The sequence below is a fragment of the Abramis brama genome (genome assembly GCF_963993115.1).
Source record: "Abramis brama genome assembly, chromosome: 15".
Classification (NCBI taxonomy): Eukaryota; Metazoa; Chordata; class Actinopteri; order Cypriniformes; family Leuciscidae; genus Abramis; species Abramis brama.
The window spans coordinates 10,372,678-10,400,410 of record NC_139977.1 but is presented as its reverse complement, the minus strand read 5'-3'; the positions used below and the strand labels follow the sequence as shown (position 1 = coordinate 10,400,410).

The window sequence follows — 27,733 nt, the reverse complement described above, 5'->3', positions numbered from 1 at the left end:
GGATGTTGGTTTCCTTATAAATTGTATTTTATTTCTATGTAAATTTCATATCCACAAATGTAAATTCACATATGGCAAATCCAATTTTACAGTGCTTAAGAAGATTAAAATGTGCAAAGATGCGATGTCAAAATCTAAAAATATGCAATATGTTCTTAATGTATCATTTTCATATAAACAGTATATATTGACACTTATTCAACAATATATAGACATGTACCCTCTCTGTTGTTTTCTTTCTTTTCATTTTCTCTTTTTTGTCATTTCTATTGCATTGTGAAGCACGTGACATGTTCTGATGTAATATGGACATGCTATTGCACATGCTATTTGTTGATAAAAAAAAGCATTAAAAAACATGAATTTCTTTAACGTCACCCTGGGGAAAAAAGTTTAAAAAATTTTTTTGTTTAAATCAAACCTCACTGATTTCTCCCCCTTGACGGACAGGGTGACATTGAAATGTGGAGGGGGCGGAGTCTAGTCTCTTTCAAACTTCCGGGCGGGAACTTCCGGTTGCGGTGAGTTGAGTTCCTGCTAGAGACACATGATGGTAAACTAAGAGCCGTAGGTGCGCTCCTGGAGTTTGACTGCGAAAAGTACAATAATCCTACATGTGGTCGAGACGATGGGGTCAAAAATAAAATAACAGAGGTGACTGAACCACCAAGCCTCAGGTACGTGAGCTCACGGAGCGATATCGCCTAAATGTCGCGATGACTCAGTTTTGTACTTTACGAGAGTAATTCTGCGTACCTGGCTAACAGTTAACTTACAAGCCGCTAGATGTCCGATTCGCAACCAAGTAACGTTATAGCGGTCTTTCACACTACGCCAACGCCATAGACCCATTTTATTTATATTGGTGAGTTTGTTCGCATTCTGTTTCTCTTTTTAATTGGCAATGATAACCTAAAAAGTTAAATGTTACATGGGTTGAAGAGAGAATAGGCGAGAGCCGTTGCTTGCTGTCACTCAAGCTCCTTGCCGACGGAAGTAGGTGGAACTTCAGATCACTCCCACCAATCAGGATCGCAGATAAAATGACTGACAGACTTTACAACCAATAGAATTACCGCAAATTTCCTATGGCGCTTGCAATGATTCTTTAATGCGGTTCGTCTTATTCCGGTGCACATTTGTCTATGCATCTGGGGAGACTGGCTGTAACACAGACGGGTAGCGCTATGTTGTACAGTGTGAGATTAAAACAGCTGGTTTGCTCATATTTTGGGTTCCTGCTGTTTTTAGTAGGACTCCATCAAGCCGAGGGGGCCGCTACAGAAATGGCAAACCTGAACTGGAAGCCGTTCGTCTACGGAGGAATGGCCTCAATTGTCGCAGAATTCGGTGAGTCTCTGTTGTGCACCTGCTATTTTTATCACCTATTAAAAAGCACTTCTTCATTTAAGTTTGCATAGTATATTTATTCGGAATACATGTTATTATCTCATATGAAAGTGACAGAATGCATATTCATATTTGAGAGAATATATCCATGTATTATTTAGTTTTCTTCAGACGTATTTTTGTTTACGTGTTCAATAGCTGATATAAAGAATCGAGTTTCTTTCTACATTTTGACACTAATATGTAAATAATAATCAGGTTTCCACAATAAAACGGGCATTATAAATATTTAAATTTTTATTATTATCATTATTATAATTGTTATACTGTTATATTAGTATAACATTATAATTGTAAAGCTGTTACATTATTATTATTACTATTTATTACTTATGTTAGATGCTTTACTGAATATACTGTTATTTATAACTATCAAAATATTACGTTTAGAATCACATTGGCGGAAGGACTATAAAATGAGCCTTGATTGTTAGTGGAAGAATGATTTGCAGAACATGAAAAACAACATTCCCAGCCACAAAAAGAGAGCGAAGTGTTCGAAATAGGGTAGGACATTCGATGACAGATATGAGAAACAAAGCAGCCTTTAGATACAGTACTAATATGCATAATAAAGTACTTCTAGATTTGATCTGAAATGTAACCCATAATTGAATCTTGCAGGTACGTTTCCCATTGATCTCACAAAAACGCGTCTCCAGGTTCAAGGGCAGACGCACTGCATGGAGGTCCGATATCGGGGGATGTTCCACGCTTTGTTCAGGATTGGAAGTGAAGAAGGTGTCCGGGCGTTGTATTCGGGGTGAGTTTGAATTATTTAAAGCTTCTGAATGACAACAAATGCTTCACTTTAGCATCAGTGTTTTACTGTACAATTTCTGAAGATCAGAGTTGTGTTCCCTTTTAAAGGTATATATATGTAACCCGTTCAGTGGGTTTTAAATACAGCTGATAGCTGTAATAAACTCTAAATATAGATGATATTTAATTCACGAGGTTTGTAGAGGAGCTGAGTCAAGTGAAACTGGCCCTCTGCTTTGGCGTGCGCAGACTGCAGTCGTTCCAGGCTGCTTGGTCATTTTATCTGTGCGTCTCAGAGCATCTTGTTTTTCAAACCATCATCTGATATTAATCTGCTGTTTCATTCCCTGGCCTGAAGCTTATGGTTAGGAGGTTAGCCTACTTCCATTGCTTATCATTTTCTTTTTAAAACACTTTGAGGCTATGCATTAATTCTTCTTAGTGATTGAACTTTTTTGTCTGTCTCACAATAATTCTGGTGAAAAAGTAGACTTGGATTGAAAAAAGGACCAGATTTATATATAGAGACTGGTGGGCTTTTTTAAATTAGTATTATTTGGGCCAGTAAGCAATCACCCACTTCGTTGATGAACTTAAGTTCACTGTATTCAAAACTTGTTCTTCATTTCAGAAAAACATATCAGAAATCAACTCCCTCTTTGAGATGCAATAGCAATGTTTGATTTGTGATCCGGCTGATTCTTTTCAATGAACATGTTGTTGAATCGTTTTGCAAAGCGCACTGAACGATTCATTTATGAATCGGACTCATCCGTTTGCTGCGGTTCTCGAGTCAAAAACTCCCTGATTTAATGGGAAGCTTTAAGAAAATTAGAGATGCAGTGATTTATCGACCGCCGATATTTATTTACTACTGTTAAAACTACCTAAAAAGCACTGTTTATTTCATATGCATCTTTGTTCTGCTGTATTAATGTATTTATGTTGGCCTGCTGAATGTTAAATGGATCCGCTCCTTGTTCATTAGAAAATGTTTGATGATGCAGCAATAAACTAGCTAGTACGACTTGGTGCATGCGTTTTTGAACTTTGCTAATTTATAACATGATCGAAATACTTGCTGACAAAACTTCAAGTAAGAGAGCAAGTGACAAATATCAGTATCTGAATCTGCCAATAATTGTTTGTTAAAATTGGTATCGGCCCAAAAAAATCCCACAATGCATCTGCATCTCTAATGAAAATCATATTAGTTATTTCAGAACTAAATCTGCTGTAAAGGTCGAGCTGTTTAAGCCCATTGAATGAAATGCTTGATTGTGGATGCATAGCGTTCTTCTAAAAATGTTGATTCCTCTTAGCCCATGTTATGTCTGCATATAATGTGTGCTTCCATTATTTGTATTCCCCAATTTTTTTATACTATATGGTATATTTAGTCATTTTCACTTGAATTATCAGTAGCCTAACTTAAATTGATATTTTAGTCTATTGAAAGTTCATGTTTTTAGTAATAAAACATTAGCATATTTTCAGATCAATGCATATTAACTGTCTTCCTTATTGACTAGTGCTGGCTAAAGTAAATAATAATTGTGCTTCATCGATTAGTACCTTTTACTATTAATACTTAAGTACATTAAAAATCAAGTTGTTTTGTATTTTTATTCATGTAGATTTTAAAAGTAGTGCTTGTACTTTCACTGGAGGAATACTTTATTAAGTTTACTCAAGTACTTGATTTGTGTACTTACACTTATAACAACATTTTGTCCAATTTGCAATGATGAGGCCAGCCTGTTTTTCAGAGGAATTTCTTTTTTCTGTGGTACTATGGAAAAATATGGTGAAATGGTATACTTTTGTTGAACCAATTTGCACAAATGTTTGCATATGTGCTTTGCATGATTTTGTCTTACATATGAGAAACTTTTGATTGATGTTGTTGTAAAGTTTTCTTTCATCGAAGCAGAGACCAGTGAGACAGTTGGGATCGCGTTCAACGGAAGTTATTCTTTATTGAGAACTCCGCTGTATGTTGCTGTAGAACTTCCAACATGATCTAACTCTAATACAGTATGCATTGTAGTTATATACATTCCAAGGGGGAGGGATTACATAGAGGTGGAGATTCTGAACAAGGCATGCAAATTAAGTATACAGGTTAAGGTAACACCCTAGACTGAGGGTCTGGCCCATCCTAATTCAATCAACATAAGGCTCCAAGAGCCATTTGGGTCCGAAAGCCATTTGCAGAACAAAAGGTGAGATTCTCAGTGAATCATTCGTGTGCTAATCCCATCAGTCTGACAATTAGGAGAGAACAGAAAATGCAACTTTGCTGAGATCTTAACCTTAAAAGATTCTTTACCATGATGTTATGTACAGAAGCATATTTGAAATATATTCTTAAATTTGTAACCCTTCAATGTGCACACTTTAATGTTTTCTGACATTGACGACCATTCATTCTTTTTTAGTTTGGCTAATCCTTAGAACTTAATTTATATAAATCCTTGCATTAATAAATGTGCTTTTTGTCATTGCATGGTCTTGTGATGAATTTAGTCTGTCATTGAAACTGATCTATTTAGATTTCCATTTAACCACAGAATGGAAAGAAAGCAATGACCTTGAAGTTGTGTGTTTTTTTTATTCCTAGAATTTCACCTGCGCTCCTCCGACAAGCTTCCTACGGCACAATCAAGATCGGTACCTACAACACGCTGAAGAAACTGTTTGTTAGCCATCCTGAAGGTGAGTTTAGGATGAATCCTTTGATCATAGTGTTCATTTCATACTACATCTTTTCTTCTCAGTGCAACATTTCTGTAGTTTGAGAACAGAATGGAAAAGCTACAAAGCTTTAAACATTTTGTTTGGCACTTTGATGCTGTTACCTTCAATTACCTGATCTTACAATTATATTAATATCTAACTATATCTAAAATATAAAAACATTGATATCAAACATCTCTGCGACATAAATTATTGATGATAACCTACTTTGACTGTAGCGGGTAGCTCTATGACAAGGAATGAATCGTCTCCAGAAAATTATCTAGTTGAGTGATATGGGGTAGTCTTGTTAGCCAACATGACAAACATGTTGCACACATCCAGTCACAAATGTTTTTATTTTTTTATTTTTTATTATTAGAGTAGCAATAACTTTAAAAGGATAATGCACCCAAAAATGAAAATTCTGTCAGTAATTACTCACCCTCATGTCCTACCAAACCCGTAAGACATTCGTTCATCTTCGTAACACAAATGAAGATGAAATCTTTTTTAATGAAATCTGAGAGATTTCTGTCCCTCCATACACAGCTACGCAATTGCCACTTTGACGCCTCAAAAAGTTTATAAAGAGATTGATTGATCACAAATAAATATTTATGAACACACATCAGTTGTGGAAAATGGAAGCTCAAGCATGTTCACCTGACACGAGAGAACCAAGGTTCATTCTCGTGTTTACGCAGCACGTTTGAGCTTCAGCAAGAACCAATGAGGTTCATTCTCGTGTTACGCAGCACGTTTGAGCTTCAGCAAGAACCAATGAGGTTCATTCTCGTGTTACGCAGCACGTTTGAGCTTCAGCAAGAACCAATGAGGTTCATTCTCATGTTACGCAGCACGTTTGAGCTTCAGCAAGAACCAATGAGGTTCATTCTCGTGTTACGCAGCACGTTTGAGCTTCAGCAAGAACCAATGAGGTTCATTCTCGTGTTACGCAGCACGTTTGAGCTTCAGCAAGAACCAATGAGGTTCGTTCTCGTGTTACGCAGCACGTTTGAGCTTCAGCAAGAACCAATGAGGTTCATTCTCGTGTTACGCAGCACGTTTGAGCTTCAGCAAGAGGTTTGTTCTCGCGAGTCAAGCAGGTTCGGTTGAGCTTTTGTTTATGTTCGCTGGTCAATGTTTATGTGAATAAAAGCCTAAATTCAATCTGTTCATCATATAAAGCGATAGTCTCTTCAGAAAATTTGGACTAAACCACTCGATTCATATGGATTAACGATTTCTTTATAGTTTTACAATCTCTTTATGAAATGTTTGAAGCGTCAAAGTGGTAGTTGCGTATGCGTAGCTGTCTATGGAGAGACAGCAGGCTCTTGGATTTCATCAAAAAGATCTTCATTTGTGTTCCAAAGATGAATGAAAGTCTTACGGGTTTGGAGCGACTTGAAGGTGAGTAATTCATGACAGATTTTCATTTTTGGGTGAACTATCTCATTAACTTCCCAGACTACTGAAATCAATGTTGAGAATCAGTCCAATGTTCATGTAGTTGTCCAAATAGTGTTTGTGAGGATTTACATAAGCAATTGTTAACAGTTGCCCTTGAAGTCCCGTTGTAAGGTTACATTTTCAGTTAGCTACCTAACACTGTGCCGTAACTAGGCATGATGTAAGTCAGAGAACAATAAATCCTGTCTCTCGTGTGTTAATCTGAGTTTGTCCTAACCAGCTGTGATTAAGTGGCAAGTCGTTTTCTTTGTATAAATCTGGCATTTGATGGCACTGATGAATAGTCATGCCCACAGTGAAGTCTTTTTGGTTCAAGGTGTCATTCCACAAAACGGATGGAAATTTAATGATTTTGGTTAGCTTTCTCTTACAATTCTGGTTCCATCCAATCCTGACATGATGAAAGCAAAATTTCTGTTCTCATTTATTTCTCTAGGGTGAGTTTCCCGTTGCCAACTAAGGCAACACACCCCTGACTGATTTATAAGTGTTTTTGATTCACTATAAGATCAATTTGTTCAGGAATTGCACTGAATTGTCTAGCTGTATAGATTGTGATTTAATTAAATGGTTAGTTCATCCCAAAAGTTAAATTTACTCCTGTTGTTTCAAATCCTTTGCAATTAAGATGTTTTTGATGAAACCTGAGCAAATTCGGTCCCTCCATTGAAAGCTTATAGCACCAAAACTTTGACGCTTCATATAGAGATTGTAAAAGTGGAATCAAGTGGTTTTATCCAAGTCGTGACTCGTGAACACACCAAATATGGTGAACAGAAGCTCTAATGTGCTTGATTGAAGAAAAAAAAAAACCTCATTGGAACATTATTCTGTTTTCTCACCTCCTGTTGCTTGCTTGGTGGTTTTAAGTTGTTGTTATATAGATAACAGGGTTTCAAGGAACACATTTTTTATTTGAGTTTAAAAAAATAAAAAAATAATTATGTAGCATTTAGCTAAATTTTCCACCGTTACGAGGCTCTACCAATACTGTTGTTGAAAACAAGGTGTAACCACCATCACTAATGTGCGGTCCAAACAAAGGCAGACAGGTCTCTAGCTTTACCTTATCTGGTGCTGGCGCCGCGGATTTCCATCTGACCTGCTACAGAATCTTCCCTGCTCTGCAAACAACATTAATTGAATCCCTGTGACAAACACTCAAAGAAAGGTCACAGCTTGGCCTTTCCATTGTATTAAACATGCTGTATTTAGACTCTTCTGGCCGATTTCTATTGCTTTTACTGCATGGTTTTCCAAGGATGTTGCCACTTTTTGTCAAATGCTTATTTTGATACAGGCTTTGCCTACTGGTGTGGGGATACCAATACCCGTTCTCCTGCCAAAATGAACGGCTGTTCTGACTGTTGGTCACATTGATCAAGGAATCACTGTAATTATTGATCTAAATTTGATCCACACTTAAATGTGTTCTTTCTCCTCCTGTCATCACACTGAACTCTAATCTCATTCATTTTTCTCTCCTCTTGGGGTCTTATCATTAGTGCCTTGCTCTATAAAGACTAGGTGCCACATCTTAAAATACTGAAACAAGGCTTTACTCAGAGCATTTACAAAAATAAGGCTTTAGTGCACTTTAAATTAGTTTATCTGTGGTTGATTATTGCATGTCTTATTCCTTCCTTATTGTGTTTGTTATATAACTGCTAATTGATTTGTAGCTTCTTCTTTTTTTTGTCTTTAATGAAACGTGTTAAAGAACATTCTGAATCTAATGGGTGCTCTTGTCTGTTTTCCAGATGAAACTATGGTGATTAATGTGTTTTGTGGGGTGGTGTCTGGTGTTTTGTCCTCCTCTTTGGCAAATCCAACTGATGTGCTGAAGGTATGTAAAATCTCCTCCGAAAAGCCACAACAAATTTTAGTATAATAATGCAGAAAAATGTTAATATATCTGTGCATGTAATTAGTCTTTTTTTCTGTTGAGGAATTATCCGGAGAGAATAAATAAATGTAAAAAAACTAAATGTGAATAAATAAATATAGAACATTGAATTTGACACACAAGATTTGTTTGATCCAAAAACGGTGAAATATTACTACAATTTAAAATAAAGTAATGGTGGAGCTGAATTTTCAGCATCATTACTCCAGTCTTCAGTCACATGATCCTTCAGAAATCATTCTAATATGCTGATTTGATGCTCAACAAACATTTCTTATTGTTAGCAATGTTGACAACTGTTTTTGCTTCTGATAGTTGTGCTGCGTAATATTTTAGTGATTTGTTTTGATTAAAAAGTTCAAAAGACCAATATTAAAATATCTATTGTAGATATTATATCTTTACTGTCACTTTTGATCATTTTAATGTATCCTTGCTAAATAAAAGCAGTATTATTATTATTATTATTATTATTATTTTAAATCTTACTGACCCCTAACTTTTGAACTGTGGTGTTTGTGTATGTGTGTAGACATATTTATTTTCATATTTATGCTTAGGTCTTCTAAAATTAGTTTAAATAAATGATAATAAATAAGAGATTACGATTCTCCCACACTCCTGAATAGACAGCAACATTGATTTCAGTATTTGACAGCTTGGCCAGCACACAATTTTGCTTACGGTTATGAATTGTATGCGAACACATTTTGTGTACATACTTTGTGTTAATAACCGAACTGCTTGCGGCTGTGTTAAAGATAAGTACGTTTCCCATCTAATCTTTCTCCTAGCTAGAACGGCACGATATTGAAGAAAAATGTGATATGCGATAACTTGTTAAATAATGTGATATGTGATACGAAATAGCTTGAAGTGTGTAAAATAAATAAATCATATTAAAAAAATAAGGTTTCCGCTACATTTTGAAGTAACCTATTCAGATCATTCAGATATTGCAAGCTATGTACATTTGTGATATTTAAAATGTCTATATATCGTGCAGCCCAACACAGACCACTGAGCTTGTTTTGTCTGATGACTTATTTCCCTCGGCTTTTTCAGATTCGCATGCAGGCTCAAGGCAGCCTGTTACAGGGAAGCATGATGTCTAATTTCATCAACATTTACCAGACCGAGGGCACGCGAGGCCTGTGGAGGGTGAGTGCTTTCATTACGTCCTGTCTGAGTCTGAGACATCAGTGGTGAGATTTCAAAGCATGCGTGGCCATCGGCTGTTTGAACATCTCCTTCTGGGATTTTGATGCCTGTCTTGTTTTCAGGGTGTCATTCCTACTGCACAGAGGGCAGCCATCGTGGTGGGCGTGGAGCTGCCAGTCTATGACATCACCAAGAAGCATTTGATTCTTTCAGGCCTGATGGGAGACACAGTGTTAACTCATTTCATGTGAGCATTTCTAGCAGTTCATGCTTGTTGATGTAAATTTTGAATTATTAAAACATTGACCTCATTGAGTCACACTGTTTCTTCTGTTTATTTAGTTCCAGTTTTGCGTGTGGTCTGGCAGGAGCGCTGGCCTCCAACCCAGTGGATGTGGTGAGGACGCGTATGATGAATCAGCGTGTGCTCGCCGGTAACCATATGTACAAGGGCACCCTGGATGGACTCATGCAGACCTGGAGAAATGAAGGGTTTTTTGCTCTCTATAAAGGCTTCTGGCCCAACTGGCTGCGTCTGGGACCCTGGAACATCATTGTATCCTTTATCAGTAAAATACTTTGTTTTAAGGCCTTAAGGGGCCAAGTGCGATTGTTCAAGTGGTCTGGTTTCAGACCTGCTTGATTCTATCAAACCCAGTGCTTTTGCTTTCATCTTCATCACAAAATTGCATAGCGCATTATAAAGTACAGGTCAATATATTGTTTGTATATATACAATATATACAACACTTGGGTCACTATATGTGCGTCGCATGAAGGCGGCTTTCTGCTGCATGCTAACGGGCTCACAGGAGACGGCTGATTTGCTCTCTCTCGCTCGTATTCAAGGTAAATCATCACCAGTGTCATCCCCTACTCTGTAACAAATGATTGTTGGTTTAACTTAAAAAGTAACCTGGTTGCCTTAAAATTGAGTTCATTGAAATAAGAAATTTGAGATTGGTTTAATCAACAGAAACTCAAAATATTATGTTATCTGAACCACATAAATTATCCAGTTGATTTGAGAAAAGAAGAAAGATACATTTCAAGGATAAATCATGAAAATATTTTTTTACAGTGTACATCTTTTGTTGAATTAATGACGCTGGCTAAAACACATGAGTAGGTTAGTTTACTAATTGACACGAGTTCACGATCCGCATGACAGCTTTCACATTCCAATATTTAATGCGAACCATCATGCTCTGTTTCGAACTAAAATGCCAGTGTGAAAGCACTCTGTGAAATGTCCTTGGGTTTGTAGTGTTTGCATAGTCCAACCACTAGAGGTCAGTACACTGCAACATGAGATCGATGGATATCACACACACACACACAAAGTGGGCCCCAAAAATACTTGGACACTTAAGCCAGAAAAATATATATTTCTATTATTAATATATTTTCATGAACATATCACAGGTATTACAATATTATGAAGTGGCATTTATTTTAAGTAACTATGACTCAAACACACTTTTCAATCAAAACATGTAAAATAAATTTGTTTAAGGTTTCAAAATTCGAAACAATAGATATATTGTTGAAATCGAAGACAAAAGGAGCGTCTCAGAAGAGTTAAGTTAGTTCTTGCATCATTTGTTTGCAGATACCACTGGCTTCAATATTTTCTATGTAATACAATGAAATTCCAACATTTTGAAGTAGACTTAAAGGATAAGTTTGTAGATTTTCACCCATAACATGAGAATAAGATTTGTGTGTGTAAACGCATATGCTGACATCCATCTATTCTTCCTGTGATCCTTGACTTAAATTTCAGTTCTTCCTCACCTTTGAGCAGCTGAAGAAGTTTCCGTTGTAGCTGAGTCTGACTTCGCTGAACTGTGTCTCTCTGTGTGTGCGTGTGTGCGTGTGAATGGAGCCTTTGTCCTTCAGCATTCATCATCCCTTCTCCATCACACACACCTATAAGTTTATTTAAGAACTTGTTTTATTCTGTTCTCATTTGTATCGCACATACTTGACACATTTAAACACTCGTTTTTGCACTCTTTAATGCTTTATTTTTCACTCTTGGCAGCTATCTGTCCGTCAGCGTCATGTTCACAGGCCCAGTGGTGATCTCCTAATGTATGCTTAGTCAGCTTGGAGCCGCACTGGTGAATATCTGAAGTAATGTGCGATAGCTGGAAACCATCAGGCGTAGTTTCTCCTCACTCATGGCATCAAACGATGATGCTCAAGTTAAGTTACTAAAGACACGTCCACCGGGTGAGGATGTAGAGCAATAGTTAGTGTATTACTGAATATAAGTAAGTTTATTACTGAATATAAGTATAAGTTTTCTAGAATTTTTGAGGTCAGCACACTCTAAATGAGATGTTATCCTTGTAAGTAAAAGTGTTCACATGTAGACACCTCTTCGATGACAAATCTTTTTGCTTTATCTGTAGACTGCAGATATGATAGGACATGTCCATGTTGCAAACTTGTATACAGGTCAAATTAATACCAAAGGAACTAGTAAGTTGGTGATGTGACCTCACATTCTGGATCTTTGAAATCAGTGGGGGCCCATAAAACTCAAGCAAATTTTAGTGTAACTTCAATTATTCATAAGTCCGTTCTTGCTCAAGTTGTCACATTTAAATCAACGTTGCTTGTTTCATAAGGCCCAAAGTGCGCAAAAAGCTTCTTTTATCCAATGTTATGTCTAAGACTTCTGAAATTCTCAATGAAAATAGGTGAGGAGTTTATGCTTGAACACGCACAGAATTGAAAATCACTTGTGCACAAGATATATGTACTGTTTTTATTTTTTCTCTTTTTTTTTGCAGCGGTCTCTTAATTGCCACATAGATGTGTGTATGCAGTTTGTGTGTGTGTGTGTGTGTGTGTGTTCTGAGAAGCACATGCAAGATATTAAACATTTTGGCAACTGTCAAAAGTGTGTAAATACTGCAACTGTATGATAGAACAAAAATAAAATATTAGCATATACTTTTTTTTTTTTTTTTTGCATTTTAGGTCAGATTTTGTGGAAAAAGGGGTCAGTAGCATTTCTGGCGCTTGCCTCCTTTGCCAAAGTGTACATGTTTTGAACCAGAACTGCACTGTTGTTTCTGAGTTTTAAAGTGACATTATTATTATTGGGAAGGTACTGTTACATATTTATCTTTGTATGTCAATATATTTCAAGCCTTACCGCTTCCTGCTTTTGTATTTATGCCTTTGCCTGATCATTTTATGCCTCTTGGTGTGCTAGCCAAACATGAAGGGTTTATCTTCTGCTATAATTCAATGTGCTCTGTTGTTCATAACCTTTAAGCAATTCAAACTACTGTAAACTAATCAAACATTCTTGCTTAAGTTATATGGGCAAACTGTTCTTCATACAACTTTAAGGGGTTTTCCTCTTTGATATACTTGCTTCCAGTTCTTTCTCAGACTTTGGCTTTTGCTAGATTGGTCATTACAGCATGGTGCATGAAATATTCCTCTGGATAACTTTTGAAAATGCTTATTTCATTGTGTAGCAAAGACCAAGAACCACATTAACGAATGTGCCAGTGTTTTTATTTCAATTTACTGTTAGTCACCCACAGATCATGGTGTTTTTTTTGTTGTTGTTTTTGTCTTTTTTTGCTTTGCAGATTTTCAACAATTTTTTTTTTTTTTTTTTTAGCAGATATTTGCTGTTTTATCATATGAAATGTTCTTTTGTGTAGATGTACTTTAATTGTAAAGGGTGTTCATTTGGATGTATAATGGAAGTCATGATGAATGTTCTTACGACACTGTCATACAATGATGAAAATTATACAATTTACTCCCAGTTTAAAATTTACTGCAGCAAATTCATTTGATAAATGAGCTTATGAAAAAGTGCACACATGATGTAATATTGTGCTGTGTGTGTGTTTTGAAAGTGGGTATAAAAGCAAATAAAATCCCCAAAGCTGCTTTTTTCTTTTCTTCAAAAATCGAAAAGCATCCAGTATCCACTGCTGTGTATTATATATGCTTGCAATTGCCAATTTCTTTGTGATCCACTCTTTAGTTAAATGTCTTTGGTGAACACATTATTTATTATGATCTGTTGCTTGAATAGACAATGATTGTATTAAACATGTCTGATTTTTTTGTGTGTGTGTGTGTGTGTGTGGCTGGTTTGATTTATTTTGCTTTGTCTGATGTAACTGTGCACCCTGATAATAAATACAGTTTTCACTGAAAGTTCGTTGTTTATAGGTCACATTTAGTCCCATTGAGGCATAGGACCAAACAAAATTAATGAACAGCATCATCATAAGGTTCTATGTTGTGTTTGAACGTGTTATTTATATATATATATATATATACACATACATACATATATATATATATATATACACACACACACATATATATATATATATACACACACACATATATATATATATATATATATATATATACACACACACACATACTTCAATATATATATACACCCACTATATTGCAAAGGTTTTGGGACGCCTGCCTTTACATGCACATGAACTTTAATGACATCCCATTCTTAATCCGTTGGGTTTAATATGGACTTGGCCCACCCTTTGCAGCAAAACAGCTTCAACTCTTCTGGGAAGGTTTTCCACAAGGTTTAGGAGTCTGTTTATTGTAATTTTTTACCATTCTTCTAGAAGCGCATTTGTGAGGTCAGGCACTGATGTTCGATGAGATGGATGGCTCTCAGTCTCCGCTCTAATTCATCCCAGAGGTGTTCTCTGTCGTGTTGAGGTCAGGACTCTGTGCAGGACAGTCAAGTTCCTCCACACCAAACTCCCTCATCCATGTCTTTATGGACCTTGCTTTGTGTACTGGTGCACACACATCATGCTGGAACAAGAAGAGGCCATTCCCAAACTGTTCCCACAAAGTTGGGAGCATGAAATTGTCCAAAATGTCTGAAGCATTAAGAGTTCCTTTCACTGGAACTAAGGGGCCAAGCCCAACCCCTGAAAAACAACCCCACACCATAATCCCCCCTCCACCAAACTTAACACTTGGCACAATGCAAGTACCGTTCTCCTGGCAACTGCCAAACCCAGAGTCTTCCATCAGATTGCCAGACAGAGAAGTGTGATTCGTCACTCCAGAGAACACGTCTCCACTGCTGTAGAGTCCAGTGGCGCCGTGCTTTACTGCATCTGATGCTTTGCATTGCAGTTGGTGATGTAAGGCCTGGATGCAGCTGCTCGGACATGGAAACCCATTCCACAAAGCTCTCTACACACTGTTCTTGAGCTAATCTGAAGGCCACATGAAGTTTGGAGGTCTGTAGCTATTGACTCTGCAGAAAGTTGCCAACTTCTGCACCTCAGCATGCGCTGACCCCTCTCTGTGATTTTACGTGGCCTACCACTTCGTAGCTGTTTTGCTGTTGTTCCCATTTAGTCCAGTCATTTTAAGCCAAAATGGGGGTCAACCTTGAACAAATTACAACAGAAGCAAACTCAACTGATTTTGTATCCTCAATATGTCCTGAGTAAGGAAAAAAAAGTCCCGAATGATCTCATTAGGGGAAAGTTTCGAAAAAGACCCAAATATAGCCAATTCATGCGCCTATTCATTATTTTTCTTACGTTTAACCTTTAGATATCACCATGAAAATTACTGAGTTTATTACTTACATCAAGACAAACAAAAATTGTATTACAATTTTTTTTTAAATTGTTTGTTAACATGGACATTGGACAAACGGTGCATAATCTAATTACGTATGTGCTAATTTGCATAAATACCACAACAGATCTAAACATTGGGTATAGCCAGGTGAAAATGTCTTGTTGAATCTTGTTGACATATAACAGTAAAATACTTGATGTTCAGGTCTGAATGGAACCCATTTAGGCTACCCATGAGAGGCAGGAAGAAGTACTTTAGAAACCAGCCTTTATTATTTTTTAAGAGATGGGGTTTGGGGCTGGGTCCGTGGGACTGTTTCTGGGGGACGAGTCTGAGGGAAGAACAGGAGACAATGGTAAGGAGAATGCAGAAGACAAAAGGTAGGCAAAATAAAAAGTGAATCCCCAGAAACAGTCTCTTAAAAATTAATAAAGGCTGGTTTCTAAAGTACTTCTTCCTGCCTCTATGTATTAATGCTCATTGGTAGCCTAAATGAGTTCCATTCAGACCTTAACATTAAGTATTTTACTGTTATGTGTCAACAAGATTCAACAAGACATTTTCACCTGGCTATACCCAATGTTTAGATCTGTTGTGGTATTTATGCAAATTAGCACATACATAATTAGATTATGCAACGTTTGTCCATGTTAACAAACAATTTCAAAAAACTTGTAATACAATTTTTGTTTGTCTTCATGTAAGAAATCAACTTAGTAATTTTCATGGTGATATCTAAAGGTTAAAATGTTTACCCTATTCACGTAAGAAAAAGAATGAATAGGTGTATGAATAGGCTATATTTGGGTCTTTTTCGAAACTTTCCCCTAATGGGATTTTTCGGGACTTTTCCTTACTCAGGAAAAATTGAGGATACAAAATCAGTTGAGTTTGCTTCTGTTGCAATTTGTTCAACCTTTTTTCATAAAATGACTGGACTAATTTGCTTCCACTTTGTTATAAGACCACTAACAGTTGACCTTGGAATATTTAGTGAGGAAATTTCATGAATGGACTTATTGCACAGATGGCATCACGGTACCACGCTTGAATTCACTGAGATCCTGAGAGCGACCCATTCTTTCACAAATGTTTGTAGACGCAGTCTGCATGTCTAGGTGCTTGATGTTATACAACTGTGGCCATGGAAGTGATTGGAACACCTGAATTCAATGATTTGGAGGGGTGTCCCAATACTTTTGACAATATAGTGTATATTTCCTCATGAGTTATTAATGCAGCTTATAGGTTAGAGTCATTTGATTAAAAAAAAAGTGTGATGCATTTTTCAGTGATATTATGAGATCATCATAGTGTTGCAATTGCACATTGCACCTCCATGCCAAGGGTTGAACAGTTTGGCCACCTGCCCAGATCTTTAACCATCAGACTTACACCTACATGCCAAGTTGTGGCGTACAATTGGTTCAAAGGTATTTTCTTTGAAAATTTTACATTCATGAATATAAAATATTGCAAGAAATCGTAATAAGTTAAACATGAAAAGGGTCTAGTTTCACCAAAGAGCACATATTTTTGGCTGATACAAAAGTTTGGGGATAAATTCCTTTCTATAATGTTTTATAAAGTCAATCCGAAACACATTGCAATAAACACAGTTCCAAACTAAGTGAATATGGTTTCTTCAAACTGATGACAAACGAAGCAATTGGGTGTTATACTGGGAGCAAATACTGATATTGAACTCTGCAAGTTTACAATTTACTGTAACAATTATTTACTGGGTAGAATAATTATTTTGTTGAATCCGGAAATCTTTTTATTATGTCACTTGAAATTATTAGATATATCCACAAAAAAGAAAAAAAAAAAAAAGAAAAAAAAGTAACTTGATTGGTTTGGAACAACTTGAGGGTGAGTAAATTACAGAATTTTCATTTTTGTGTGAACTGTCCCTTTAATAAATGTGCCAATCCTTGTTTTCCACAGTGTACAGGTGAGCGGGCCTCCCTGTTGCTCCCTTCAGATATTTGAGCTTAGGGAGGAGTGACTGAGAAAACACGCCTCTTCTCATTTATACAACATTACTGGAGAAACTTCAGGAGTCGGTCAGCGGCGCGCACACGGGCTTAGCAAACTTCACACACACAAATTCATATCAATGATAATTCTTTTTTAATTTTCTGGACTTACACAACCGCAGAAATGACTCTACCATACTCCCAAAGCGTGAGGACACTGAAAACCGTGACCGTCGCGGAACCAAGCACACAGACTATCTTGACATCCACTCCTGTCGGGATAAACGACGGTTCGACGACTTATCGCACGGTAACCCTCGCTGGATCTCAGATGCAACCAACCTCTCCTGTCGGGATAAACGACGGTTCGACGACTTATCGCACGGTAACCCTCGCTGGATCTCAGATGCAACCAACCTCTCCTGTCGGGATAAACGACGGTTCGACGACTTATCGCACGGTAACCCTCGCTGGATCTCAGCTGCAACAAACCTCTCCTGTCGGGATAAGCGAAGGAACGACTTACCGCACGGTAACCCTGGCTGGGTCTCAACAACTACAGCCCGTCCAGTACATTAACAACCAAATGCAGGGGAACGTGATGTACGGAGGCGCGCGTTACCTGGTGCCCATGCAGCAACAGCAGCGGCCCGCGGAGTACGTGTACCTGAGTCAGGCGCCGGCGCAGCGCGTCATGCAGCAAGTGTACGTTCAGAACGCTCAGCCCATGAGCGTCAGCAGCGTCGACGAGACCGACTACAGACAAGTTGTGAGTGTTTATTTATGCTTCGAACTTTTCCTTTTGCTTTACAGCAGTATCTAAATATCATTTAGCCTACTACTACTCAATCTAGCTATATAGGGGTCCAGGTAGTTTGGAAAAGTGGAGAAAATGACCAAAATTGACAAAAGATGCTGCTGATGCTGTCGTGTCGATACAGCTGTATTGGAGTTTAATGTCAGCAGCAGCACATAGTTCAAAAGTTGTAGGTTTCTTTAGAGTCCCCTAATATCATAAATTGAAATTTCAAATGAATATGCTAATGCAGTTTCCCAACTTTTTTTTTTTTGAGTCACGGGAACGTTACCTCTTAAAATTTTTCAATAACTTGTGGCACCCTACACTAGTGTTGTCACGATACTGGAATTTCTAGTAACCTCGATACAATAACTTGAAAAGTGTCGATATTCAATACCATTTTCGATTCCATGGGAAAGAACAGCTGTATCTGTCATATAGATATTTTTAATATTTTCTAATTTTTGTTCATCCATTGAAAGCCTAGGCAATCAATAATCAATCGCTTTATATGATGACAGATTTCAATGTAGGCGTTTATATAGGCCTAATATAAACATTGTTCAGTTATTTTTAACTATCTCACCTAAATGTTTCAATGTATTCAAGTGTCAGTGTATTTGTGTTTTTACAATGGGCTAATTTTGTTGCAATAGCACAAGATGTCTTTTTTTTCTTTCTTTCTTTAAAAAAAAATCAAACTAAGTAAACAGTTAGCAATAAAACAAGAACAAATACACAAATGACTAAGGATAGCACAAATAAATCCAACAGAATAAAGATGCTTTCACTTTAAGACCTGACTCGTGTATCCAGTATACACGTGCTTTCTTTCTGAACTGTTTACATTCACTTAGGACAATTGTGCTTATGTGAATACTCAGGAAGACAGACATTGTGGATTTTTTTTTTTTTTTGAGTATTTGTCAGTTTAAGTGTGTTTGGCACTCACAAACTTTATGAGAGGCAGCTTTATGTGCACACTTTGAATGTGAGCGCAAATGAAAAAATAAATGATGCGCAACTCTCGCAATCCTGCACTGAAATTCAGACCAAACTTTCTTATGATTTGCATTTTTACTATCCATTTGTGTGTGTTCTTTGCTATCATTAGAGATTGGTGCTGTATATGTTAAATGCGACATATTTTAGCAATTTAAAAATGTTTGAAGGATTTTTACACGGCAACCCTGCTCTCACCAGACGCAGCACCCCGGTTGAGAATCACTGTACTAATGTAACGGAGGCCAGAGCTGTGCAGGTAAACCTCACTGCCCTGATCTCAAGAGGATATTGGATATTGGATCCCAATGAATATTTAAAGGGTATATTAGTACCTGGACCAAAGATGGAAAGGATTGTTCAATTAAGCTACGTTATGTGACTTCAAAATTGTTCAATTACCAAAATTTTAATAATGAGAAAGTCAGGCTACTGTATGCAGTGAAAGATGTCATAGTAGCTTGAAGCAACAACAACTGAAACTCAAACTGAAAATAGTTAGCAAGCAAAACTGGAAAGTGACAGTGCCATAATATAACATGAATCAACGTCGACATGACTTTTCAGAAATACGATTTAGTTTGCATAGCATCACATTTTAGTTCACAACATTGTTTTTTTGTGAGTTATAATAGCTCCTACCATTTTACCTTATCTGATTATAATAGCAATTAGAGCTGTGCGAATCGCAATTTTGATTTTGGCTTCCAACGATTACGAAAACCCCGAAGTGATAAAATTCTGTATCAAAAATGTTAAGGCCAGACAAGTAGTTTTTTAAGGCTTGGTTTGTAGGGAATTACAAATAAATTAAAAAACATATATTCAACCGCGCATACCAATAGACTGAACTCGTAATACGCATGTGCACGCCATCAGCGTTCTCACAGGTTTCGCGTTTAAAGTCTGTGTAGAGTTTCCTGTTAAAACGGTGTCGTGTTAGCGGCCCCTAAGTTAATAACTAATGATCGCTGTGACAGAAGTTAAATAATCAAAATAACTTTAGCTGGAAAATAACTTTATTCAAGAACTGCTATAAAGCCAAAACAATCTGTTACTTTAAACTATCCTTGTATCTCTGTAAAGCCGCTTTGGAACAATTTACATTGTTAAAAGCGCTATATAAATGAAGATGACTTGAGTAGTCGAGGTAAAACGATCATTGTGGCGCTGCCACATTCAGACGGAGCGCTTTCGATCCCCCCTAAGCCAAACTTAACATCCAGATCAGCCGAATAAGTGAGTGTTGTAAAATGCAGTCTACTGGGACGTGCCTAATATTAAACAGTGTCATTAAAAAGAATTAAGCCGTTGTGTTCCCCAGGCGGCTTTCCGTCCTAACCACTGTAGACGGAGCGGAACGCACATAAGCAAAGTATAGCCTACTGTATGATTTGGATTAGCGATCTCATAGCCTAATCACTAAAATGTCAAAATGCCGTTTTGGCAAGTATCTTCGTAAACACAGTCGTTTGTGTCTTGACTCTTAAGTGAATGTAAACAGTTGAGAAAGAAAACGAGTGCGTAACTGTATATTGGATCTGTGCATTCGGTCTTATGCCAGGTTCACACATCACATACTCCCTTTGCAGTGCGTATACAGTACGTATTGCAGTACGTAGCCTATGCAGTGCAGAAGCAGCACGGTCTCTTCACATATGACACGTTTGCAGTGTGCAACTGATATGCGGCTGTATCCACAAACACAGCATTTATTCATTATTTTTATTTTAAATACAAAATTTGTTACTGAAAAAATGCTCTCTTTGTACACAGTACCGTTGCACAATAATTTCATCGACGTATTCACGTTTAAACGCCCTACATTTGAACAATGTATTATTAAATTAATTACTTCTAGATTTATATATCAACTTGCTCAAGCAAGTGGTAAAACATTTAAACATATAGCCTACTTTTCTTATTAAAATCACAAACATTTTAAACTAAAACTTACAATTGACGAAAGAGCCGACTCTCATGCCTTTCTTTTGTATTTAAATCTTCATTAGAAATGCGGGTCATAAAGAACTTGGTTTTTCTTAAATTAATAACTTTTGTAGCTTTAATAAGGATTCATCTAAATTTAATGTATCCAGGGAAGACTATGATGTGTTATTTTACATTTGATTAGTTTTACTTAGCTACATTAGTAACATAGTTTTTGCTGAAGTAGCCCATCGATAATTGTGAGATTTTACTGATATCTTAAATCGTATCATAAAATAAGACGGATGAAGGTTTCTGTGCGTTTGTTTTCGTCATTCCAATTAAACTTTTATCTGACTCCATTTTATCACAACCTCGAATTTAGATTGGAATGCCAATTGGTCATTTAAATAATAGTTTAGCCATGCATTTGATTATTCTATTTAACTCTTTATTGAAATTACACCCGTTCATCCGGATTCCTATAACGCTTTGAGTCTCGAACCGGCCAGGTATACGATCTCATAATCACAATATTCTAGATGGCCGTACTCTACTTACTCATTATAGAATATATTATTTAGTCTCCATTGATCTGAACACACTTAATTACGATAAGATTATATCTAACCAGAGGTCACGACCATTAACAAGCTGACCAACTTAACTACTTCTAATGGTAACTTTGTATAATCATGCCATGGTTTCCCACGTACACTTAGTTAGAATAATATTACAATAGTAAGAGGTTGAGGCTCACTCTATTTAGATTGGTCTAACACACTGTTGTTCTAAACGGAAAACCCATTATTAGCCTCTACAGTCTAAGTATACATGACTAATGTTAGTCGGAGCTCTAAAACTTCAGTCGGTGTGCTCCTCTGCTCCACCTAAGCTGTATTTTAGTCCGTTACCAATGATACCAAACACGACCGTTAATTAACTTGCATTGACATAAAACATCATAACAATATATATAATCTTTCTAAGTGAACTGAGTGAAGAGAAGAATGTGTTAAGGGAAGGAAATGGGGAGAAGGAACAAATGTGAAGGAAGGACGGGAGGGAAAAACATCTTTCCCGCAACTTCACCCTGTGGGCGTGTGGAGACAAATGGCAGTATGTATGTACAGGGTCAGTGCATGTCAATTCATGAGCATTATTAATGTTTTGATGTGAATAAGGGAAAGTAGGGGTTAGTTGACAATGGCCACATAGGCTACGCTATTTCTCAGTAACTGAGTGGTTTTGAGTTGCACGCACACGTGTCCCCCCCCCCCCCACTTTTTATAAAATGTAAATTCGTCCCCCGCACTTTTTCGTAGGGCAAGCGTGTTCACGACAAGTTGAGGTTTTCGCGGGCCAATGTGTATACATCCAGATTTAAAATTCAAAGAGTCAAGATAGTCTATACGTGAGTTTCACGTTTCCATGGTAATCAGTCACTCGTGCATCACGACACTCCCATGCTCGCACCCGCGCTGTATCCAAGGGGGTAATCCATCAGCCGGAAACTGAAGCTTCCCCGGGGGCCGCCATTGATTAGCAGACCATCACCTGCTGTTAGCATTCCATTGACTGCCATTCATTTTGGCGTCACTTTGACAGCGAATAACTTTACATCTGAGGCGTTTAAAGACTCCATTTGTCCATTGTTTATTTCTAAAGAAACACGAAAATGTATAAAAGGCTCCAGTACCTTGTATCTTACACTATGGCCCCTTAGCAGTTTTTGTAAAAATAGGCTAACGATTGTGTCATAACCACGCGACTCTCTGTCGCACAGTAGAGAGATTACCATATAGACAGGAGGAGAAGCTCGTGGGCAATTGGGGGGACGTGGAGGCAAAATGACATAATTATTAATCAGAATACTTAGCAAAAGTTGCTCCTGCTCCTAGCTCATGGACACCTCCTACTCACGCTCTCCGTCTCTGCAAGTTTCGGAAGGGAATGATTCAGATTTCTCTTGGCACAGCTACTAGAAGACAGACAGGTTGCTCACGTCACATCTACGTCGTCAAGCTCAGTATGAGTCTGCGCAGTACGCTCAGCCATCAGGAAGTGAGTGCTTCTAATTGACTTCACTTTTCTCCGTTGAAGTCTATGGGGTCGCTGTGTCCATTTCTTTTACTGTCTATGGCTGTATCCATCTTTTTCATAGAGGTCGCAATGAGTTCAAAACAGCAAAAAACTTTACTCCATTTTCCCGAAAAAATGGTCAAGTACTGTAAGTTGTCATGTGGTATCCGAATTGTGTTGCACACAATGATGAATAAACACTGCCTATTTCTCGAGTTGAATAATGAACAAGTTTTGTTGGAAATTGAAAATATTCACTACCCGCACAAACGTGCGCTTATTTTCAGTCTTTTTTTATTCGTAATGTCTTTTATTTTCACAGATATGTAATCAAAGCCCTTCAAATTAGAATAAAGATGGTGACTGTTAATGCTGAATTTGGATTTTCATGCATTAACAGCCACTATCTATCTGCTTGAATCATGCAGCGTTGTAACGTGTAGCCTACATGATGTTTACCATATATAATTCGGTAACACTTTACAATTAGATAAAAAAAAATTGTAGACAAAGTTCTCTTGAAAAAGCCTAACCAGAAAGTTTGAAGTAGTTTAAAAGCCTGAAGTTTGCCTACACAAAAACCAATTTGAAATATGTAAACAATATAGTAAAATATACAATACTAGGCTATATAAAGTACAGAACATCTTTCTTTCTTTCTTTCTTTCTTTCTTTCTTTCTTTCTTTCTTTCTTTCTTTCTTTCTTTCTTTCTGTTTTATTGCTTTAAACATAAATAGCATATTAAGCCAATTAAGCAAAAACCTGTCTACAAAGGTCTGCAAAAAAAACAAAAAAAAACTGGTATAACGCTTGGCATTCTGTCCCCCTCACTTTTGAAATGATGGCTACGCCCCTGTGCACGCACAAATAAATACATGTTTCTCTATGTTGGTTTCAAATATCTATAAATATGAATTTCATCCTTTTATATCCTAACATGTCCTGCTATTGGTCAGTGCATGTTCATTAGCTTTTTCTTTCCGTCAAATAATAACCTTCAATAGGTTTTTTGTAATCAACAACGTTTATGTTTATTCACTGGAGTAAAAAGTGTGACAACTTTCCCCAGTCCTAACAAATGAAATTATGAATCTTTACTGTATATTGCCTATGTTATACTTACAATAACTTAAAATGTTTAAAATGTTTGTTAATGTTAATAATTTAGTTATAAAGTTAGCCTTTTCCCCTTGTACCTTTAGATTGTTGTCTAATTTTAATAAAGACACACCAAAACCACATGAAAAAAAAGTTGTGCACAATGCAATTCAATTTTTATTTTATTTTTTACTTTTAAGCACAAGACAAAACATGTTCAAGAAGCCTGATTCATTCATGTTTTCTTTTTCTATATTCAGAGCATAAATGGACAAACATCTTTCTACAGCCATTCATCCAGTCCCGTCAAGAGCCCTGAACCATCTGAGGTAATAAAATAACATGTACTATGTTTGCAAACAGGCATATATTCACTAACATATAAGGCTGAATACTGTTTGTATGAAATCATATGGTTAGCAGTAGCACACAAACACACACAGACCTAAAGTTACCCTTGACCTCTTGACTTTCATGCCTTTATGTGGAATACATGAGCAATAGATACTGTATTACACATGCTTTCCTCTAGGTTTGTTCATGCCTCTGGCTTGCTAGATGAGCTGGTAGAACTAGCTTTAGTGTAAGGCAGGCTTTGGTGTGTATGTGTAGTTGCACGCACATGCTAATCTGACCGTGTTTGAGCACAAGTGCAGTACCTGCAGGGTTTAGGGTGTGTCTCAGAGAAAGAATGGACTCTGTAATTCCCAGAGGAGACAGTGTGTTAACACCCATTTAGACTGGGCCCGACAATAGTCATAATACTGCAAGGAAAGTGTTAGAGGGAGTTGTCCTTTATCGCAACTGTTGCTATCAACCAGCCTGCAGGTGATTAGAAGATGACAGGTTTATAAAAGAGCTTAAATGTGTTTTCCTAACATACAGTCGAGCTGTGGTCACACTGATGTTTTTTTATTTTTAATTTTTTAAACTTAGTGTATCAAGAAAACAGCAGTGTCAGTGAATTGTCATTTACATTCAAGTTGCAGTATTTTAAATTATGCAAAAAGTGTCTAAATAATTCTTTAATTGTGTGTATGTGAGATTTCACAGATAAATATAATAATCTTGAAATTTCAATAGATATGTCATCCACACTACTCTCCTGCAACACTGAGAAATAAGGTATGATTGTTTTGTTTTGTTTTGTTTTGTATTGAGCCGAGCAGTTAGGCCATGTGTCCACCGAAGTGTTGAAAACACCAGACGCTCTTCTGAAAATGCCTTGCTGCGTTTTTTTCAGTTGAAATGCTTTGGTTGCTCTGATACGAAATATCCGCAGAAGTGTAACTAGTATCTGATTTCACAGATAATTTGTTTCTACATATAAAATGACAATACAAATGTAAAGTATTTGCTTTGGCTGTTGCTTTAAATGATTTTGTTCTGTTGTTGTGCTTGTTTTTGTCGTCTGTTGCCATTGTACAAGCCGAATGTGGCGGTTTATCGGTGTGGTATTTGTCCCTCCCCTCTTCCACTGTGATTGGACGGCTGGGTAAAAAGTGAGATGGTCCTCACTGCAGAACACGAAATCCAGGGGGAGGGGTTGGATCCAGATCCAACTCCTCCCAACTTACATATAACTAAACCTACCCATCTCCACCCCCTGATCCCTAAACCCACCCCTAAACCTACCAATCTCCACCCCTTAGATCTGGATCCAACTCCGCCCCCTGGATCTCGTGTATTGCAGTGAGGCCCTACTGTAAAAAGTAGGGGTGTGCACGAATAGTCGAATATTCAAATATTCAAATATTTGATCTGTAATTATTATTCGAAAAATAAAAATACTATTTGAATTTTGCTACATATGTTTCTTTGCTGGTCGTAAGGGAGTGAAATCCTAAGCGCGCGAACTAAAACTCATAGCTAAATGCACTGTGTCGCGCTGTGAAGCTTGTTAACAAGTTGATTGTATTTGGAAGTTTGGAATTACTTTGATCAAATGGATCAACATGACGTGTGGATACATTAGCCCTATTCGCATGGGATTAGTATTACCTGGTGACCTCTAGTCATTTGTAATAATTGCGGAGATTGTCTGTGATCTTAATCCCGTGCGAATCGGCCATGTCTGTAATTTGTAAAGTAAAAATTCCCCCGCGAACCTACCGTATTTCGCCGAACACCAAGGTCCTGTGATAATATTAGTCCTTTGCGAATCGGCATCTCTGCGATTTGGCGGGGTCGTATATCATTTTTTCAAGGTTTTTGTTTCCTGTTCCCCGTTTTTTTTTTTTTTTTTTTTTTTACCATCTTTCGCGAAGAATGGAGGCTGTGTTGGAGTGTTTTGATAGTGTTTTGGGTGCTGGGTATCCATATCGCTATACACCATACAACTATACAATTTGCAGAAAGAGAAAGCTGAAAACCATCAGAAGACTGAAAACAAAAATGATTAGATGGAGATGGATGACATGTATAGCAGCATTCAGTATGAAACACTCTTCTGTTTATGGTATATCATACATCTATAGAACTATAACGACAAGACATTTCCAATCAATAGCCTATCCAAAATACACAAAGCATTGACATCATATCCGGGAGATTCGAGTAAAATCAGAGGCTTTGCTTATCCCGTGCGAATGTGCCACACGAAATTCAGATGTGGGGGTAGGGTGACCACCATCAAAACAAACCAAATGTGGGACGATTAATAAGTTTATGTGGGACAATGTGGGACATGTTACCAACACTAAAACATAACCTGAAACTGTTATGTAATGTCTATCTAACTTAATAAAAACATTTGTATTCTGGCTTTCAGCTGATAAAAATACTTTGTTCTCCCTTCCAGAAAACACCATTAAAAAAAGCACTTGCTCTGTACAGCCTTATAATCGTGTTAAGAAATTATATTTCATCCTATCATGACTATAATTATATTGAAGTATATTGCACACTGTGAGTGAAGTCACCCCGGGGGAATAACCTGTTTTTTAATAAACTTGTAAACGCGGTTTACTTGCATTGTCAGATTATTGATTTGCATGTAAACTGCTAAATCGGGTTATTTCAATAAACTGATTTTTGGTCGTTTTAACTTAAGTACTACGTATCAGAGGAAAAAAATTAGACTTGTAAGTTGTTATCTGTTCAGGTTCCTATCAGTTTTATTTTCAACACTAGCCGCTTTCCGACCGGAGGAACCTTTTCACAGTTCCTAGAACTATTGTCTAAAGTACCCGGATGTCGGCGTGTTCTCACCGCAGGAACTAGGAACGATTTTAGTTCTAGGAACTCCATTTGGAGGAACTAATTTAGGTCCTACTTCAGAGTAGGGTCTAAACCAGCACTATAGGAACTATCCGTGACGTTAGTGTACGCTGATTGACCGAACGCACGCGGAACACCAGCACCCGCCATTTTTAAAACAGCTATAATGTAAACATACAGATTATAGCCTATATATTTACTCCAGAAACTAACTATACAAACATGGAAAACAGTGATAGATGGGTATCTAAACCTTAATGCTGAAGAGAAAATCCAATGCAACTTTGAGGGGACCAAGCCAAACATGATTATGTTTATCTGCCCAGCTAGCAACACTGGACATCAACCACACGGCATAGGCTAATAACCTTTTTTCATATACTGTCTACTTTCTATAACAGTTCTATCTAATAACATATTAAACAGTACTGTTAGACAGATCACTAACTAATAAACACAGAGAATGCGAGCATTGTTTGCTCTGGCGTTCTCAGCGCCGCCAAAATAAAGGTCCGTCACTCCGTCAAAATAAA

General features: G+C 37.2%; 2 protein-coding genes across 4 annotated transcripts in view; both read left to right on the top strand.

Moving 5' to 3' along the window:
* Positions 1 to 520: 520 nt before the first annotated feature.
* On the top strand, positions 521 to 13,657 carry slc25a14 (solute carrier family 25 member 14). Of its 3 annotated transcripts, none has more exons than XM_084136537.1 (9): positions 521 to 677; positions 1,252 to 1,350; positions 2,035 to 2,173; positions 4,796 to 4,890; positions 8,148 to 8,233; positions 9,359 to 9,454; positions 9,577 to 9,701; positions 9,797 to 10,010; positions 11,241 to 13,657. In XM_084136537.1, the coding sequence occupies exons 2-9, from the start codon at positions 1,287 to 1,289 to the stop codon at positions 11,280 to 11,282; spliced, it is 861 nt and encodes a 286-aa protein (XP_083992663.1). In that variant the 5' UTR covers positions 521 to 677; positions 1,252 to 1,286; the 3' UTR covers positions 11,283 to 13,657. The 3 variants fall into 3 exon arrangements, with proteins under 3 accessions (XP_083992663.1, XP_083992664.1, XP_083992662.1); XM_084136538.1 differs by having other exon boundaries at positions 524 to 677; positions 1,255 to 1,350; XM_084136536.1 differs by lacking the exon at positions 521 to 677 and having other exon boundaries at positions 1,122 to 1,350.
* A 3,456-nt stretch (positions 13,658 to 17,113) lies between these two features.
* Positions 17,114 to 27,733, top strand: part of pof1b (POF1B actin binding protein) — a 29,981-nt gene continuing 19,361 nt past the window's right edge. Inside the window, exons 1-2 of the mRNA XM_084136078.1 lie at positions 17,114 to 17,839; positions 24,242 to 24,310. Of these exons, the coding sequence (XP_083992204.1) occupies positions 17,255 to 17,839; positions 24,242 to 24,310 (654 nt within the window). The 5' untranslated portion in view covers positions 17,114 to 17,254. The remainder of the gene's footprint in view (positions 17,840 to 24,241; positions 24,311 to 27,733) is intronic.